This window comes from Oryzias latipes, chromosome 7 (genome assembly GCF_053564925.1).
Source record: "Oryzias latipes strain Hd-rR chromosome 7, Olatipes_Hd-rR_3.1".
In the NCBI taxonomy this organism is placed as follows: domain Eukaryota; kingdom Metazoa; phylum Chordata; class Actinopteri; order Beloniformes; family Adrianichthyidae; genus Oryzias; species Oryzias latipes.
The window spans coordinates 23,968,560-23,988,358 of NC_136243.1; the positions used below are offsets into that span (position 1 = coordinate 23,968,560).

At 40.4% G+C, this 19,799-nt stretch overlaps 1 protein-coding gene across 1 annotated transcript; it reads right to left on the reverse strand.

The window, feature by feature from the left end:
• Window positions 1-1,487: 1,487 nt before the first annotated feature.
• Window positions 1,488-15,754, reverse strand: acvr1ba (activin A receptor type 1Ba). Its single transcript, XM_020704651.3, has 9 exons — window positions 15,411-15,754; window positions 6,436-6,669; window positions 6,073-6,333; window positions 5,751-5,981; window positions 5,463-5,630; window positions 5,211-5,367; window positions 4,014-4,138; window positions 3,808-3,938; window positions 1,488-3,573 (listed from the first exon to the last, which is right to left on the reverse strand). Exons 1-9 carry the CDS (start codon window positions 15,472-15,474, stop codon window positions 3,448-3,450), a joined length of 1,497 nt encoding a protein of 498 aa, XP_020560310.1. The 5' UTR covers window positions 15,475-15,754; the 3' UTR covers window positions 1,488-3,447.
• Window positions 15,755-19,799: the final 4,045 nt, after the last annotated feature.

Genomic DNA, 19,799 nt, shown 5'->3' on the forward strand with positions numbered 1-19,799 from the left:
ATAGGTGTTCATTTCAAATTTGGTTAACATTTTTTTTTCCATAACAAAAGAATTGTTCCTAAAATTAGGTTTGTGGTTGCCTAGGAAACCCTCAAGAGAATAAAAGTTAACATTTTTTTAAGGTTTTAAGGTCTACACGAGTTTTTGGTCAAAGTTAAAGGTTAAAAAAAGCATTTTTCCTTAGAGACATAAGAAAAAAAAAGTGAGAAGTAACTTTGACACAAAAGGTAAAGCGCCTCTACATTACAATGTATGTTTTGATCATAATCCGTCTGTCTTTTTGTAAAAATAGAGAAGTAAAATGATTTTTCCACAGTACTGTATCCTGATTTTAAGTAATCCTGGATTTGTGGGTTTAATCAATTTATTTAAAAATAATCAAACAGTAGAATATATACATTCTAAAGCGTTTGAATGGAATTATGAAAGTGAATACATTTCTTATTAATATCCATACTTTTAAGCAGTGGCCTTGTGTTAGAGCGTCTGCTCTGAAACTGTAAAGTCATGAGTTCAAATCCACAGGTAACTCGTGCTGAAGTCAAACAATAGGACCCAACGCCTCCCTGCTTGACGCTCAGCATTACGGGGTTAAACCACATGGTTTCCGAGCGCAGGACCCGTCCCTCCAGGGGGGGGGTGGGTCAAATGTGGAGAACAGGCAGACAGCTAATTGGACTTTTTGGAAAGAGCCTTTACTCTTCAATTTATTATTTGTATAGCACCTTTTAAGCAGAAGCAACCAAAGTGCTTTTAAACTCTTGATGTAAAATAGCCCCCCCCAAAGAATAGGCTCCAAAACCGTTTTAACCCACAAGAACCCACTGTGACATCAGTGTAACAGAAAAATATCTGTGCTCCACTTGGTTTGTGGTAAAATACACATTTTATTTGTAAGAAACAATGGGTCTGGGTTCTTATGGGTGAAATCTTGGCTTAACAAGCAAAACAAAAAACTTAAATAAGAATTTTTTTTTTTACGTTTAAACATTTGAGTTTTTGTCAAGTTAAAGTTCAATATGAACAATTTTTCCTTAGATTCCAAAAGATGAACTTCCTTTACATTATGATCCATTTATTTTGAAGTCTCTCACTTTTTACTCAGTAAAACCTAAAAAAATGGATTTATTAGACGATAAGATAGAAGATCTGGAGGGAAAATAATGCTTATTTTTTTACCTGAAAGTAAAGCCTACTTCATGCTCAATCCAAACTATATTTACATTTAGGAAAAACATACTTTTTTAATTCAACATTTCTCTTTCAAGTGAGATAAAAAGTAATGGAATAAAGTTGATCCAAGTATTTATCCATTTCCATCCTTTCCCACTAACAGGAAAGGTGTTGAATTGAATGAAGGATATAGTTATGTTAGAATACACTGACAGCTGTTTTACATGTAGATGGATGGAAATTAGGAGTAATTCTGCAACAACTGTTGGGTAAAACACTGTTTAACCTCTGGAATGAATCTCAGTTGAAGTCGCTTTAAGAAAAAGAGGAATTTATTGTATATTATCTATGTACACTATGAATGCATTTCAGAAAACATCCAAACAATATTATCTTTAAACCGCGAATATTACCTATGATCACGATGGTCAAATATCCATGGCAACAAACTAAACACGGACAGGAGTGTTTTTGACAGTTTTGGTGCATCTGGTGATGTTCTCCCATTTCCTCATATCTCCCTGGTGAGCCGAGCTCTGCCTGCTGAACCATGAAGAAAAAAAAGAGGAAAAAAAAAACAGTAGCAGCAACATTTCTTGAAAACAGTCGATGGCTCGAAACGTCAGGAAAAAAAAAAAAAAGGAAAACAGAAACATGGGTTTTACAGGAGAAGGAGAAAGACCATGGAGGACCCAGTGTTTGATACAGCATGCAAGACGGACGCCAAACGGGTTCTGGATGGAGCGAGGCCGGAACAGTGCGGAGCCCAAAGGTGACGCATCAGTGTAATACTTTCAGAGTTTGCAGAAGTCGAACAAAAAAGAAAAAACATGCAGTTTCACTTTGCGGCGGGTCAGTCTTTCTATGCATAACTTGGTCTCTGGGATGCTCGTGTTTTCCAGTGTTTTGAGAAGACGACGTCACCTCGGAGGACATGTGCAGAAACAGACCTGCACGGATCAGTAGTACCAACATTTTTGACAAGAGTGGAGTGATAAAAAAACAACCAAACAAACCCCAGCAGGTTATAGATTTCTCAGCACAGGTAAGAACCGTGTCCGAGGTTTACAATGAGTACCGTTCAACACACGAAAACAGAAAGAAAACAAAATGATGGTCACACTGGAGCATGAGACATTAAAGGAAATCAAATAAAGTTTTATATACAAATCATATGTACCCATCGTCAGTAGTGTCTAATGTCAAAGTTTTAAGGGAACCCATCACACTGTCCAGAAAACATTTAAAATCTATACTTAACACAACAGAACTGTTTTTTTCTTCGCCATTTCACCCTTTTGATTTGCTCCGTGTGCACAGCATCGCCGCCTGCCGCCTATGGGGTTCCGGCTGCGTTCATGTTTGCACTGTTCTCTCACAAAATGAATGCAGTGAGCCCCTTTCGCCAAAGATCTGAAGACTTGGACTGAACTACAACGCCCTGCTTTCCAGCTAGACTCTGGTTTTGTAGCATCTCATCTCACAGTGTTCATCAATAAGAAATATCACCTACAAACAAATAAATAGAAATGAAATCATCCCAAACATCATCCCTGCCACACAAAAAAACCCAGAGACTTGAGCACATCCATTGAAACCTGTCGGTCTCGCGTGCCAGGAAGCTACAGTTGAGTGCAACTCGTTTGTCCCTCCACCAGGGGGGGGGGGGGGGGGGGGGGGGTATCGATAGAAGAATCTGGATTCTTTTGTTTGCTGAACTACAGCCGATATCAAAGGACGTGCTGCTAGTTCAGACACCTGTTACAATAGAAACAGTGCTTCAGCCTCTTTACGCCGTGGCGCGCGCACACACACACACACACACACACACACACACAGCAACTACAAGATGCTGCATGGTCAAACAGTGTGTGATGTTCTCAAACCCGCATCACACCTAACTTCTGCTAAAGTTGAGCCTGTTCTAAAACACGAGTCCAGATCCTGTACAGTAGTAGTGATTCCTGCCCTGGGAAATGAAAGAACACTAACGTGATATTAACAGTGGTAGGGCTGCAGTGTGTTGTGGTCTGAAGAGGGGGGGGGGGGGGGGGGGGGGGGGGGGGGCAAAAAGGGGCAGCAGAGAGATGTCAGGGGGCCGGGGAGGGTTTTCAGTAGTTTTGGCTAGAAAGGTGAGGTAGGCCTTGTCACAACTTGGAGTGTGGCTTTGAAACTGGCAGGGTTTTCTTTTGCAGTCAGTCTTTAGTGTTTGTTTCCTAAAAGAGGGCGGTCGCGTTGTGCGTCTTGACGCGTCTTCTCCGTTTCCTGGGCTGCTCACATTTTGACGTCCTCCTCCACACTGAGCTGAGACAGAGTCTTCTTGATGCGTAGAGCGGTCAGCCGGGCGGCTCCGTTGGCATACCAGCACTCTCGCATGATCTTCCCCATAACACGCAGAGACTGTGCAGCAAAGAGAACATGCGTTAGACCAGAGAAGTACTCGTCTACCACAACGTTTTGGAGGTTCTTGCAACGTTCACGAAAGAATTTAGGCTAATTTGTTTGCATTCTGGATCTTAAAAAAGCTCTGTAACTCAAAGTTTTCATGTCATTAAAGAGAATCTATAGAACGTCTTTCAGGATCCTAACATTCTTTGAATAAAATGTTCTTGTAGTCATGAGGAGGACTGGTACCTCATAGCTCTGCCACCAGTTGGGAATACTGGGCCTCAGTTTCTGGTCACACACCACCTTCCTCATCTCCTCTATGGATGGGTCAGAAGGAACCAAGTCATAATAGGGGAGCTGGTACTCATCATGGATTCCTGTAATGACGACAAAATATGAGTGTTCTTTGTTCTGACATCAAGCATTAATGACCATCTGATGACTTTGGCTACCTCCTGCATTGCAGCGACGAGCAATCTCCCAGTAAACCAGCCCCAGTGCGTATATGTCAGCACATTTGAAGGAATCAAAGTGTTTCATATTGATTGTTTCATCCAGGACCTCTGGAGCCATGTACCTGTGTGGACAAGAAGGCAATAAATGTGAAATAGAACAGCTGTTTGTTTTTTCCCTCTCTTATAACCTTTATGTTTTTATGTTCTGAAATAGCAAAAATGCAGCTTTACCACCCAGGTCAGAGCTGCATACAACAAAGTCATGAAAAAACAACCCTTTTCTCAAAATGGTGGGTTTTCTGTTGTTTTTTTTTTTATCTCCATAGCAACCTTTTTGTTTTGTGGGTGACCAACAGGTCTGTCATTTTAAGATGATTTAGTAAAAATACATTTTTTGGATTTCCTCAGCAACTATGTTTTTTTAAACCACGGCCACATCACTAATAGGTTTTTTTTCCATATGTCTTATCACTTTATGAGCTAAAGATTCATGCGTTGCATTTTGACGACTTTCCGGAAAAAGTAAAACTGGGAGATCGCCACACTAACGATGTTCAAACTCTACAAACTTTAGAACCAACATGTTTTCCTTCCTAATGATGCTGAAGGAATTAGGAGGTCATAGATCAAAATCGCTAGCTGGAGTTTAAATCTGTTATTTAAGACGACGGCTTCTTCCCTAGGTCAAAGGTCAAAGAAACGTTAAGCTGGCGACGTCCGTGTGAAATATTGAGATCACTTTTGAGATCAAGTTTTTGTTGTTGTTGTTTTTACTATATTGAGGGAAAAAATTCACACTTTTCCACTGAGCAGTAGGTCCTGTAGCCATCCCATAATAATTTCAATGCCTGCCTTTGGAAATCCTCAAAAAAGCATAAAGATAAACACTTTTAGAAAACTTTTTTAACTTCTTAATACAAAGACTACAACTAATCTTTCAGCTAATTAGCAAAAACACAAAGCACCAACTGATCCCATAATTCTCTTTAAGGTAGAGTTTGTAGAAATAAGCTTCTTACAATTCAACAAGACAGTCTACTGTATTTGCATTTAAAATAATAATAAAAAAAAAGTGTACATTCACAGAAGCAGATGCAACTTCCTGTTGCTAATATATATGAGCTTGAGACAGAAAAACACAATGGGAGTGAACTGATGAAAGGAAGTGAGCGGAGTAGTAGAAAAAGCATTTACCTCTTAGTGCCCACACGCTGGTTGGGAGCTATATCGATTGTGTCTGTGATGGACTCGTGGCGGACTGCCAGTCCGAGGTCAGCTATAGCACACGTGCCGTTCTTCTTAACCAGAATATTTTTAGACTTGAGGTCACGGTGAGCGATGCCTGGCTTACCTGCAGCAGACAGCACGTCATTGCTTATGCATTAGAAACAAGTTCCACCGTTTACTCATTGAATTAAGCCGCTTCCAGATGACGGTTCGCCTCACCCTGAGTGCCGAGGATTTCCATATGCAGATGTGCCAGGCCGCTCGCAGCAGAAAGTGCAAGTTTGATCATGCTTTCGATGCTGACGGAGTAGCGGTTCAGGTAGTCGAACAGGGAGCCGTGCTCGTGGTAGTCAGACACCAGCCAGAGCTGCGTCCACGTCCCGTTGTCTGAAGATTATAAAGAAGAGATGAATAAAGAGCCATTAAAATATGCTGTTGAGAGATTTTTAACTTCAAATAAAAGTGCATATCTTGTGCTAAAAAGAATGAGTCAAATGTCTTTCTCACCTTTGTTGTCTGCTGCGATAAATCCTAGAATGTTTTCATGCCGAAGCATGATGGTCTGGTAGATTTCAGCCTCTCTGAACCAGGAGCGCTCCTCTCTGGACGAGAAGATCTTCACCGCAACGTCCCCTCCTCTCCACTTTCCTCGCCACACCTCGCCGAAACGACCCTTTCCAATTATTTCCTGCAGCACGATGGTCCTGGCTACTGTCCGCTGCACAAACAGAGGCAGGCCTGAAGGAGAAGCAGAGGAACATCATCAATGATCAGTATTTCTCCACAGTTGTGACCTTCTCCTGAATGTCTTTAGACGGCACTGACTGACCAGAGCCGGATCCTGAGGTGGACATGTCATAGATGAGGTCCTGTAGGGTCTTGTCTTTAGCCAAATACAGGTGGTCACAGGAGGGGTCCTCCACCTCCAGCCTCTGTCTGTGGCTGTAAGCTCTCTGGTGGTACTGGAACAGGAACACGCCGACCATCAGCAGGACACAGAGCAGAAATACTGGCCCTGCGATGACGGCCACCAGCTCCACCGGACCCCAGCTGCTCCCCGATTCCGGCCAGTCGCCAGCCGTTCTTGGAACTAGGAAAAAAAAAGACAAAAAGAATTGACTACACTCCACAGACTCAAAGGCCAGGCCCTCCTGAGCTGAAGAGGCTCTGCTGCTCCAGAATGTCGCCCCACCTGGAACTTGCAGGTCAATGCTGTTGCAGTAATCCTTGTAGCAGCAGTGAGTGTTCATGAATCCTTCAGCGCTCAGGCAGTAGAAAGGCTGTCCAGGGGGTACCAGTTCGTTGCTGTTAATGCACATGCGCATGTGCTTCTCCTTCCCCTCGTTGTAGAAAGTGGAGGCCATGCAGGCGCCATCTGTCTCACACTCAGTGCTGGTCTTACAGTTTGTGCAGTTACAACGTAAAGCTGGAGAAAAAAAGAAACAACTTTTTAGATGAAGAAATAACTTTAAAAAAATGAACACGGGTACAGTTCAATGTGAGCACAGAACCCTGGAAGTCAGATGAACCCAAACATTTAGGGTGGAGACAAAAATGCCCAAAGGGACGTAGAAGTGAAACCCAACAAGGTGAGCGGACTCCTGCCAAATCCCTAATGCAGCATTCGAGTGATGCTGCTGCTGCTGCAAGTGGGACAAGTTTTATTAAAACACAGAACACTTTCATGAATGCACCTATTAGTGACACAGGAAAAGGTCAGCTGTCATAATCAAAGCATGGCGGTCCATCTAGCGCGTGAAAGCCCGCACATCCAAAACAACACGAGTGCTGGGCGGGCAATGCAGAGGAGTGGAAACTGCAAACTGATTAGATTTGGCATGAAATCTGATTTTGAGTCATAGCACACATGCTTCTCATTTAACCCAAGGTCAGCACAAAGGCCTTCTTCTGAGGGTTTCTGCTACCACAGAGCACACAAGGACCTGGTTAGGTAGAGACGGAGACTATATAGCGTTTCCTGTTTGAGCACAGAAAAACATTAACAAACAGGGACAAAAGTTTAAAACCACACAGGAGACGGGGAAGAATTATTCAGAGTGGGGGCGGGGGGGCATTTCAGATTCAGACTGAAACCACCTTGCAAAGGAAACAAAAGCATTAAAAAAGTGTCAGGATTCAGGTGCTGATCGCTGGGAGCTTGCTTGATCCTTTGAGCTCAGTTGTCATCCCTGCAGGTCGAAAAGTGTCTGCAGATTTGAATACAGGAATTTATCTAAAAGAATTAGCAATGAAGAAAAAAAACAACAACAGAAGACTGATTCACTCATTGCACAATGTGACTTTTAACCACAAACCCTGTTGTCACAGGGGTGAGTCTCCATGAAGCCTAACTCTTGATGATAATGAGTGTGGTTTTTTTTTTCCTGTTGAGTGATGCGGATGCTTCTACACCAACTCACTGATGATTATTGGAAATTGGCAACATTTGAAGGGAACGCTTCTTATCTTTTCAGTGCTGGTGGGAGTTTTGTTTCTCAGAAAGTGGCAGGAACTCTGGGCTAAGTGTGTTTAAAATTCACTGAAACTTGCATGCAGATGGAATTTCCTGCCGATTACACAGAGGTGAAAGCAGGCTAGGTCTGATGAAGACTTAAAAAAAATGGTTCTGGCAGCAGCACATTACACTAAGCTGCAGCATTAATGGAGCAAATAGTTCAGCTAAATAAAACTGATGACAGGACTAAATGTATAAAAGCTGGACGACACTCCTTTTCCATCGAATTCAAAGCCCTTCCTGTGCCTCATCCATACGATTTTTATTTAGTCTTTTTTTTCTTGCAGGTTTGAGTTTTACAGCTTCACTGAAAGGGTTCCATCACAGCAAGTGAAGCCAGACATAAAACTTTTTTGATCAATCTAAAGAACACACTTACAACCTGTCCTACTTACACTGTTATAACAAACATGGCAACAATGTGAGGTAACCCATTTTAGACAGATGAGCAACTTCAGCCTGAATAGTTATGATAAAGCTTTTGACAAATATCCCACAAATAAAAACCAAGACAGAAAGAAGAAAAGTGATGGTCAAATGGGCCTTTAAGGTCCGTATACTAATGAAGTCATCGTACGTGACCATATGGAGAGGATAACCCCCCAAATGTAAGTGTGCATCCTGCACGGACTGAGGGGCATCCTTTGTTCCTCAATCAACATCTAAACTCTATAAACAAATTGAATTCAGAACAAAGAAAACTTTATATAAAGAATGACCACTGCAAGAGCAAGACAAAAATTGTTCTAATAACAAAAATATTTTAAGTTTTACTTAATAAACTTTAAAGGTTGTTGATTTGAGGTCTTTTTCTAGCAGATCTGTTGCATTGAACGGATAATCCTTTGGCATAAAATCACCAGGTCACTTTGCTGGGTAGTCCAAAAAAAGTGGAATTCCTATTAAAAAGAAAATCACTTTAGGATAATGATTAAAATAATTTTTTTTAAAAAAAGAGGTAGATTGGGACTTTTTGTCCAGTGCAGTGGTACAAACCACATTTTCTAACTAATCCATTAATTCTGTCATGAAACAGTGCTGGTGGTCCTTCTAGTTACGTAAAACTAAAGTTGTAAAAGAGGCATAAAGTAATGATAAAAAGTGAAGAGTAAACAGTGTTTTATGAATGAAAGTCAAGGATTGGAGGGTGTTTGTCATTTAGCCAAATGTTATGATTTTCAGATTTCTGCAGCATATCCACTTGATCAGAGGTGGGTGGGGGGCTTAGCTGGAACAAAAATGAAGCTGAAATATTCACAGGCCTGAAGCGATGCAGAGTTTTGGGATCTGCTTTTGCACCAACATAACTGGTGGTCTTTACACTGGCTCTTTGTGTGGAGATTAAGGCGACATGAGGGGGGACCAGGCCGGCCCAGCAGGAACAAAGAGCAGATTGCACTTTTGCATGAAGCCCCGTGGGGGGAGGGGTGGAGCAAAAGGGACAGACTGGGTTTATTAACAGCCCCAATGTTTGGTGTGAGGAGGGGGGGGGGGGGGGGGGGGGGGGGGGCTGTCCTGCACTAGACAGGATAGGGGCTGGTCCCTTATGGCCAGGACAACACAAAGGAGGAGGGGGGGGTAACAAGCAGGAATCACAGCAAACCCCCCCCCCCCCCCCCCCCCCCCCCTCAACTCTGTTCAACTCCCCCCCCAGCTGTGACCAGTATGAAATGACCAGCTGCGACTGTCATTAAAACCCAGTCTAGACTTTGACTTACAGGAGGCAGCAGGGGAAGGGAACGGCAGAGGAAAACAAAGAAAGCACAAAAGCCATTCCTTTGAGTTTCTACTACGTGGAGTTCTTATCATTCCGTTCATGTTAAGACAGGAAATGGCAGACGCAGTGAGGAAGGGATTAGTAAAACACTGCCATAAACAGCCATGCTTTAACGTGGACCTCAGAACGACCGCCGCGTGGTCCTACGCCAAACAAAAGCACCCATTAAAAAGAAAAAGTGACAGCGTTAGCTGCGTGTTCAGGCCTACTGAACTGCTCCGTCAAAGCAAACAAAAAAATATATATCAGAATGTTGCTAAAAGACCGAACTTGCGTATTATACTGTAGCAGCTCACGCAAACACTTTTCTAGCCAAGCAACAGTCAGTAGGTGCTGGGAGAGCCCATTACTAAAATGCACTGCCTGAAATTAGATCCATACAGATACCAGACTGAGAGCTGATCAAGACAACCAGACGCCACTAGACAGAGCAACACACACAGACAAACACGCACATGCCACAACTGTGTCCTAATCAATGCAAGCGAAAGCAGGAAAGTCATTACCTTTGTCTGCATCTGAGGGTCAAGTTACTGATCTAATTCTAATGTGAAGCCTTCAGGGATGAGGCTGCTTCTACAATATCTAACCACTATCACCCTGTAGGCTACGTCCCATCCTGTCTGTAGTCCTCAATAGGATCAAAGGCAGACAAGTGAGAAGGTGGGTTCATTTTGGTTTACTGCAGGTGCCAAACTGATCACACTTCAGGTGTTCATGCTGGATGGAAACAAAACCCAGAGATATTCGAAAATAATACAGGAATGGAACAGCCAATCAAACCAGTCAGACCTAAGATTGTGTTTAGAAATGCTTCCAAAGTTAACTTTGTAACCCAAGCAATCATAAAACATTTTAGTACTTAAACTGTCAAGAAATCAAAAGTTGAAGATATAAAATATTCTTTTTAAGTAAACATGCAGTTAAAATGTTGATGGAATGTCAGCTACATTTAAGTCAGTACTTTTTAAGCATTGACCCCTCTTTGACTTGCTTGTTAAACAATACACCTTTAAAAAAAAAGAGACAACTGAACTAATGGTTAGATAAGCAACAGCCTCGACTACAAAGAATTTAAGAAAATACCAGTTATGCTACCCACTCTAGTTCTTATTCTGTATTTATTACCCTTTTAACCAGCTTCTTAACTCGTTTACCAATTTACTGCTTTATGATCGGGCCAAAGTCCTGCCACAGGACTTTATATCATTGTCATCTGGGACAAATGAGCTCCAAGAACAATGATTAACAATAAAAACTTGTGTTATTCAGATACATTTGACTAACTACAAAAATCTTGACTTTAGCCCAATTTCAACCAAGTTTACATGTTTATATGCATATAAAATGTCTAAGATTATTGGATAATCTTTATTATTCAACGTCAGCGACATTGTTAAAGACAAATGAATGCAAATGTGCAGTTGAAAAATGCTAAAAACTGTAGAAATTAGTATATATTTGTGACAAAAAGATGCAGTCAAATAATGCAACAAAAAACAGTGATTCCCTAAAGACAAGCCAGACTGTTTACAGAGTTTCCCCTAATAGGATCAGACTTCATTCATCCTTTATAGTGACAAAAATGTTCCCAAATTGCCCGTTTTTTTTTAATTGTTATCATTTAAACTAATCTTACTTTAGAAAGCATCAACTGAAAAGAGGCTGCAAAGGTAGTGGTCCCACGTGATTTAACATCAGTAATACCAAGGCCAGGTCAGACAGCGTCTATGGCGTCTGCTTCAGCAACCGGGACTCTGTGACTCCAGGCCATCATTAACTATATTTTTCATTATCAAGGGAAAAAACCTAGAGCACACCAGACCTGACATGACCTCAAATGGTTCATCTACACTCTAGAAATTATGGGGGCAACAGTAATCACAAACAAAAACACATCATGGTCATAAATTTTATTTTATTTTTTTGGAGAGGATTTGCAGCAACTAAATTTTGTGGCACAATTATGTAACACAAAAATATCCACATAGATTAAATGTTTGTAATTGGTGCAAAATAAAAAAAGAAGCTGAAAATTGTCAAAACAAAAGACAATAGAAAAAAACCCAAAAACTCAACACACTTTTAGACACTTTTGAACTTAATAAATAGCAGTCTGTCTCTGAACTTTCCCTTAGCTTTGACTTAATGGGCAGGTATGCACATGTTGCAATTTCATTTCTCAAGCTTCTTTGATATTAGCCCACATTAAATGTGATATATTAAATGTGATATTAAAAAGCACATTTGAGCTTACTAGGAGCTTGAAAAGGTGCCAACAGCTTAAACAGTCTATGTTAGACATTAGACAAAGACACCGAAGGAGCAACATTTCAAATCACATTTCCATTTAAACACATTTATACAGGTTTGGATTAAAAAGCAATCAGAAAATACCCGGATCCATATCTGACAAAGCACTTTTATTTAGGGAGAAGGAGGGTGGCACGCTTGCTGCCAGCAAAATAGTCACTGCAGTTCGCACAGAATGACTGCATCACGCAGACACACAATGTCCATAACACCAGTGCTGCTAATCTGCATGAAGTCAACAACACGTGACAAGTTTATAAAACCTATTACTTCCGTGAAGTCTCACAAAGGCACACATGCATTACGTCTGGAATTTTCTCCACTGTAGCAACATTCTGGTTAGTCTGGTTTCAGCCTTAGCGTGGTGCAATCCATTATACGGTGTGAAATGATGTCTTAAGACAGACTAGGGGGCCTCTTTTACTCGCCAGACCCCGACCAGCTGGACAAATCCATCATTATCCCGTGTCAGTTTTGCCTCGGACTCCCACCACCCCTTCCCCCCTGTCCTCACATATCACTCTTAAAAGTTGGAAGTCAAATAAACAAGTCATGCAAGTGTGACCATTTTTATCAGTAGGTCTAACACTACTGCATTCAGGAACTGCACCCTTTTTTTTTTGTTTTTTCAAAGCTAAGAGTATTTTTTTATTGCTTCTTCAACAATGGCTCAACTATGAAAACAAAATGCATGATCTGACAAACACTCTCCATCTACACTTGACAGTTGAGGTTTTTTAAAGCAAGTCTATCTGAGGCAAGTTGAAGCAAGTCAACAAATTGAGATGACAATATTAGCAGACCGGGGTTTCTATAGCCTCCACCACACTCCCCGTTTCCAACCCACAGGAGCCCCAACATGCAAATCACACCAACAAATCACTCAAAGTCAAAACATTTTAAACAAAAACAACATTACATTATAGAAATCTTAACAAAATTTAAAAATAATAATAACGGTACAATTTGGAACACAAAAATAATTTAAAAAATAAAATGAAATGCTAAAAAAACAAAATACAGGAAGAAACCAGAAAAGGTAGTTACTATGGGACATCACTAGCTAGATGATGACATTTGTCAATTATATCAATCAAAAAATATTTGGCATGAAGCGACACTGACTATGCTCCATACTAATCATCAAACTTGTATAGGTATGTGGACATTAAAGACGCATTACAAAATAAACTCTAACGTCATCGTCCATTCAATGATGTCCCACAGTACCTACCTTTTCCAACTTTGTTGTTTCGCTTTTTAACATTTCATTTTGATATTTACAAATCACTTTTGTTTTCCCAAACCTGTCTTTTTTAATTGTGTTTTAGTTTCGCCTTTTTAATTGACGTGATCTTTAAAGGCCCACCAGGATCTACTTTTGGTCTATATTAAAAGCATTCCCAGTGGTCTTAATAATGATCGTGCTGTTTTTAGGTTAAATCCATAAACCTGTGTCATTTTCAAGGATTGTTAAGGTGGAGTAAGCCCGGCCATCATCCCTTTGTTTACATGCTCTCCTGCTAGCTTACAGCTTCTCACAACTCCAACTAAACATTACAGTTGCAACAAAAACAGTAAGCAATACTGGAGCTATCCAACAGTACAGTTTTGATGCCAGCTCCGCCAAGGAAAGTGAAGACGTACATGAATCTCTTTGTCTGCAATTGGATACATAGGCATGGAGCAGAGCAGGGATCTGTTGTCCCGAAGACATAGCACCTACGTCACTGTTAAGGCCTGTTCACACCGGGACGAATTTCGCCGGCTATTTTCGCCGACTTTTAACGCCTCGTGACTAAACAAAGGGCACCAATGTGAGTGTGCACACCGATGCGAAAAAACGCAACGCGTCAAAAAAAAAAAAACAACGCCTCGGGTTCGTTTTTTTTTGATGCCTCGCGTCGAAATCTATTCCACCAATGAGAATGTCGCTTTTGCACACGTGTCTGGAGCTTCTGAAGTTACAGTAAAACACATCTTGGGGGCGCTTAAACACAAAAACTGCCTTGCTGAGCACACATACCAGCGAAGAAGATAGACGCCAAGTAGCGTCTATATGCCGTGAAGAAATAATGACGGATATTCTAAAATATCCCCGAACCAAGCACCAGTTGGAGCTACTGGTGCTTGAAATATTCATGTTTTTTTTGTATTATTCTGACAAGCGCGTAAATACTTGCTCTCTTCTTCTGAGTGAAAAGCGACTTTAAGAAGCGTAAAGTTGCGCAGCGCCACCTTGTGTACAGGAGTATTTCTGTTTACATTAAGCGCCATCTAATGTCAGGGAATGAAATTGCATGTTCGCTCGGCTCATCGTCAGCGAAAATCGCCTGGGTGTGAACACAAAAAACGCGGCGAATAACGCCTGGCGAATATTCGTCCCGGTGTGTACGGGTCTTTACAGGGTTTTTCTAACTACATTTTTTCGTCTGCTCCGGATTCACTTTGATCTGAATAAAGAAGTGCTCAGAAATGCAATCATATGCTTAATTTTCTTTATCTATCTATGTGATCCATCATGAGAAAACTGCTGCAAGGGCCACCGTACAAACTGTCCGTAAATCAAAACGAGGTGAAATCACATAAACATGCATGTGGTCATGCAAGGGTGCATGTGGTCATACAAGAGGTTAGGCATCAGCTGTTCCTGCAGGTCAGGGGAATCGCAGACACACAACTGGCGCCTGAAAAGACCACACCGAACAATTTCCATGACAATGAACCCAGACTTCAACTTTGACTTGTGTCTGGGTCGGCTGAAAGAGCGGCTGCTGTCAACCCCCCTCCCCATGCCAGCATTCGCGCTCTGCCGAGAGGCCACTACGCAAGCTTTTCACTGCATGCATGTGGGGTGGGGGGCGACGACAAATGGCTGTGTTTACCCATGAAAAACAGCTTACGAGCGCCAAATACATGCCGACCTCCATTCACAGCCTCCTCTCTGTGCGCCTTTAACCACCAGAGCTCACAAACACGTGAATAAAAACATGATAAATATTTATAGCGAGCTATCACAGCACTGAGTTCCAGTCAATACAATGATAAGCAGGCACGAGCCACCAAGAAGCTTGTTTTGTAAATAAAAACCGAATATCAGCTTATGAGAGATAACATTTAACTTCAACGCTATGCTGAGAATTAAACAAAATTTAAATGTTATTTAAAAAAATATAAACACACAATTTATATGGTTATTTATCTGATAAACGTCGGCACTTTTATAAACATTGTTCAGTTCAGACACAGTTGGCTAGCAAACGTTAGCAGCCGCCTCGAAACACACAGCAGCTCCACCATTGTTGTTGTGGTTAGCTCCGTCTTTACCGGCGATTCATCCCTCTTTTTTTTTTGGTCACCACAAATTCCAACACACAAAAACACGCATTTTTATTTTGGTCAGACCAAACACTTGCCGTGGTTTTGAGGTCGGCGCTAGCCATAGGGCTAGCCAACAAGCCGATCCAGAGCGCCATGACGATTAGCGACAACAGGCGATGCCCACTCCAGGAAAACACACCGAGACAGACAAAAGCCAGGGAGATGCTGGGATCAAACTTACCGTCGCCGACGGCCGCCGACCCGAGCAGGGCGAGCAGCGTTACAGCCAATCGTATTAGAGCCATGTTTTCAGAATTCCCATCGCAACGCGGTGAAATGCGCCCGAAATATGTCGTTATCAAGGCGGCGAGACCTGAAACACAACCACAGTCCGACCGCACACACCACACCGCCAGATACTAGCCAGCCAGCCGGTGACGCGCTAGAGGGAGGGGTGAGGAAGTTTAAAGGGTGAGGGCTGCGTGCAGCACGTCCCCCACTGACAGCGAGGACACGGCTGTGAGGAGGAGAACACCAAAGGTTCAGGATGAATAACAGCTCTCCTTTCAGCCTTGATCACAAAAAGTAGACAATTCCTCAACACTTCCGTTTACATTAAACACAGCGAAGCTCCGCCCAACACAGCACATCTATACTCTTTATGTGTAACAAATCATTTAACAATGAACACATTACAAAAGTACTTTTTGTGGTGACAGAGGCATTACTGATATTTATTCCAAACATATTTTATTCATTACATTACTAGTGTCTTGTGTATTGCACAGACTCACTGCCTAAAATGTAAATGTTCAAAGGAGCAAGTCTATAGAGGACATGAAAACTGTCTGTCTTTTTGTTGTGAGGTGGGTGTTGTCATTTTAACCTCTGTAGGAGAATCGATTTATAGTCCTACGATCCACTCAGACCAATCTGTCTGAGGCAATTTGTTATTCAAATCGATCTATACCATTACAAAATGTTTTTTCAAATGAAATGACTCAATTACATGGATAATGGAAAATACCTTTTGGATTGAGGCATGGTAGGTTTTCTTTACTGTAACTTGAAAATGACCAAGTTTCATCACAGCGGACAACACAACACAGTTGACGGCAAAAAAAGGATCAAGCCGTCATTACAGTCCAATGTTGGAAACACTTTAAATTCTGCAATGACGTGACCATACAGTGTGGTAGAATGTTCTAATAATGTATTATTTTGATGTGGAAAAACAACAGAGGGATGAACTTTGTAAAACTAAAATGTGAATGGATTTACCATTCATTCTTGTTTAATTGTTTGTTTATACACATATTTAGTTTACACTTGATTATCTTTCAAGAAATATAAGGAATCTGGAAAACTTCACCTGCACTGTTCAGTATCCATGTATTTATCTCTCAGTCACACTGGTTGAAATTTTGGCTAAAGATATCCTGGATAGATCTTAGGTCAGTGTATCGGATCGTTCAAAATAAACCAATATTGTCTATGAATTGTATCAGCAACTGCAAATTATGATATGAATTATTGATGTTCCAGTCCCTACAGGATTTCTTGGCATTTTTTATAACATGCTCATGATTTGCAATCCATTTTAACTTTTAACGAGACAAAGAATGGTTGTAGACGTACTTGTGCACAGGGGCCCAAAAAAGCTCTTTCTTGCACTTTTTGGAGCTTAAAAAAACCAAAACATGTTTGATGTAAAAACTAATGTTTGTTGTTTGACCTTGTTTCCTGAGAAGATGCATTTTTTAGTGCAACATAAAATATGGAGTCTCAAAAAGTCCATTAGTTTTTTTATTTTAATTGCAACTTGACCCAATAGTGCCTTAAATGTACGGTTAAAATGCAGACGACCGTACAGATGATTCAACAAATGAGTAAACCTTTGTGGTGGTGTATTTTGCAAATGCGTGAGGAAGTTTGACGTCACAAATGACGCCTTCTTCTTCAGAAACTTCATGAATGTTAAACCATAAATTTTAAGAAATGACAAGAAGTTCTCAATTACTTAAAAAAGAATAAAAAATACATTTCTAATGCCCTTTTTTCCTTTTCTGAAAAATAAAATTACTGTTTCTTCTCTGACATCATTGCAAACCATTAGAAATCATAAAAAAGATTAAAATATACAATGTAAAATTATAAATAAAAACCCTTGCAAATATAGATATGTTAAGTATTTTTTCCACGTCTTGTCTGTGAATGATCAGTTTAGTCTTTATATGAAATTTTAAAAAGCCCACATTGAGTTTAGCAATCAAGACTAATTGTGGTACACATTATTATAATAACTGCCCTCCCCATCCCAAAACCAGTCTACCAATGAATATCTCTGGTGAAGTTAATGGTTTAGGTAAACATACATTTAGACCAATTTTTCAAATAACTGCTTTGCTGTAAAAAAAAAAAGTGCTAACATTTAAAAAAAACTCATACAATGCTTAAATCAAGCCTGTTAACACAAATGGAAAACTTTTCTACCCTGAAGAAGACCACAGATCTGCCCTCTGTGATGATATTAGGTTAGAGGGGTGTAGGAAAAAGATGAGATAGTGGGCTTTAAAAATGCAGATGACTCATTGTCTTCCTTTGTAGTGCAGAGGAACACGCATTAATGTGGTCGTACAGTCATAAATCTATCCATATCCAATCATGAAACAAACCTTCGTTGTGCAATACAGCTCATTTTAACACTCAAATTCTTTAAAGCTTAAAGATTTTTTCGTTTTTCCAAATTACTTAACATCGCAAGTCAGTGCAGGAGCCTTTGAAAAATGACATCCTCTTGCAGGTTTTAGAGCAAATGTGTGAAATGCCCTGATGACTAAACAGGAAAAGGTGTTCAGGCCAAACTTCTTGGTGAGCCGGTCTGGCCCAGTCCCACCAGCACATTTATCTGTCTAAAAGAAGTGCAGGATAAGGAAAGTTCCTGTGCTTTTTTCAACTGTCCTCAAGTTGGTCTATTCTTCAGCCCCAACATGTCCACAAACCTCCACAGCCTTAAAACTGCCTTAAACAGCCTTAAATGTCCACAGCCTTAAAACTGACAGAGTTTAAAGATGCAGAAGAAACTATTTCTTCTGCATCTTTATACTCTGTCAGTTTTAAGGCTGCTCCATCTGTCTCTGCTTTTTCTTCAGTGGAAATGTTTAGCTCAAAAAATCTCTTCATCTTATATGAGTCATTGCTTTCCACCTTGAAAAAATATACACAGAGGATGTAAAAAGATGACATTCACCGTTGGTTTCTTTACCTACAGATGAAAAGCTTGACTTCTTTGACACTTAACAACAACACCCCCCACTAAGTTAAAAATAGCCTCGTCTGACTGACCAGACAGACTGGGACTTTCAGGGTGTATTATCTCTCCGGAGTTTGTTCAACAAGCAGACAGAGACCATACACGCTCACGCACGCACACATGCACGGAAAAAAGAGCAAGAAGAACTGATACGGGAAGACAACACTGGCATGCAGACTTGCAGAGGGGACAAACCGGATACTCTTACTTTCACCTCATACTTTTCACAATATTTTTCTGGAAAACAAAAAACTAAATAAAAAAAACACCAAAACTTGTTTTTTCAGAAGCTAAAGCTACAAGCTAGAAAATTAGAAAAGCATAACGATTTCTAGATGACATCTTACCATTTTAAAGAACACAACAAAATAAACAAGCATTGCAGCACCCACATCCATGCTAAGTAAATCCATGAAACACATTTCATATAAAAACTTTGGGATTTCTGGATCAATGTAGGACAAACAAGGCTTGTTTTGCAGCCACATTACCTCTCCATCCTAAAGTGCTTAAGCAAATAATGAGGATCTCCCAAAAAGATTGTTTGAAGGTCAAATATAAAATATTATTACCAAAACTTGAGGCATAGCTGAAGCTGGTCTCTGCGACGGCACAGTGATGGCTCAGTCTGTAACAAGAGCAGATGTGAGTGATTTCTAAAGCTCAATTAACGAAATCAAAGATATAAAAAAAACAAGGTTATAAAAATACAGAACATAAAAACTTCAGTAATTGTTGATTAACCTTGAGGTTAATTCAATTTTCTCTTGTTTAGAATTGTTGGCATAAATTGAGAAATAAACAATCCAACACTAATTGGTTTTTGACTACTTAAGAGTTGTTTTTTCTAGGAACTTAACATGACTGCTGTAATAAAAAAAAATACTCACATAAATGATCTTCAAGCTATTCCGCTGTTATTAGACATTCAAGCACTAGTCATATCCATGACCTCAATAAAAAATCCCCACCTTACCATTTCTTTTGTTTTGCTCACTGTTGTTTTTAAAAACCCATGTTTGGGTTAATAGTGGGATCCTTTTCTGTGTTTTTATCAATTGAGCACATGTTTTATCTTTCCCTTTTGTGATATCAAATCAATTATTAATTTATAATTTTGTAAAATAGAACAACAGATTATTAGGTTCATTTTTTCATTTCAATTCTAGAAATGATCAAATCTAAATGTACATAATAAACATTTCTAGCCTACATTTAGGTCAATCCAACATTAAGGCTTTTCTGATGACCTCTGTTGGCCGGTAAGAAACCTGCATAGTTTGGTGCCACAAAAACGCCAAATCATCACACCGACAC

Excerpts from the sequence above, each read along its gene's own strand:
- acvr1ba (XM_020704651.3), bottom strand. The coding sequence starts at position 15,474 with ATGGCTCTAATACGATTGGCTGTAACGCTGCTCGCCCTGCTCGGGTCG. Across the intron at positions 6,670-15,410 it reads GTCGGCGGCCGTCGGCGACG|CTTTACGTTGTAACTGCACA; the intron begins GTAAGTTTGATC and ends TTTTTTCTCCAG. Across the intron at positions 5,982-6,072 it reads CACCTCAGGATCCGGCTCTG|GCCTGCCTCTGTTTGTGCAG; the intron begins GTCAGTCAGTGC and ends CTTCTCCTTCAG.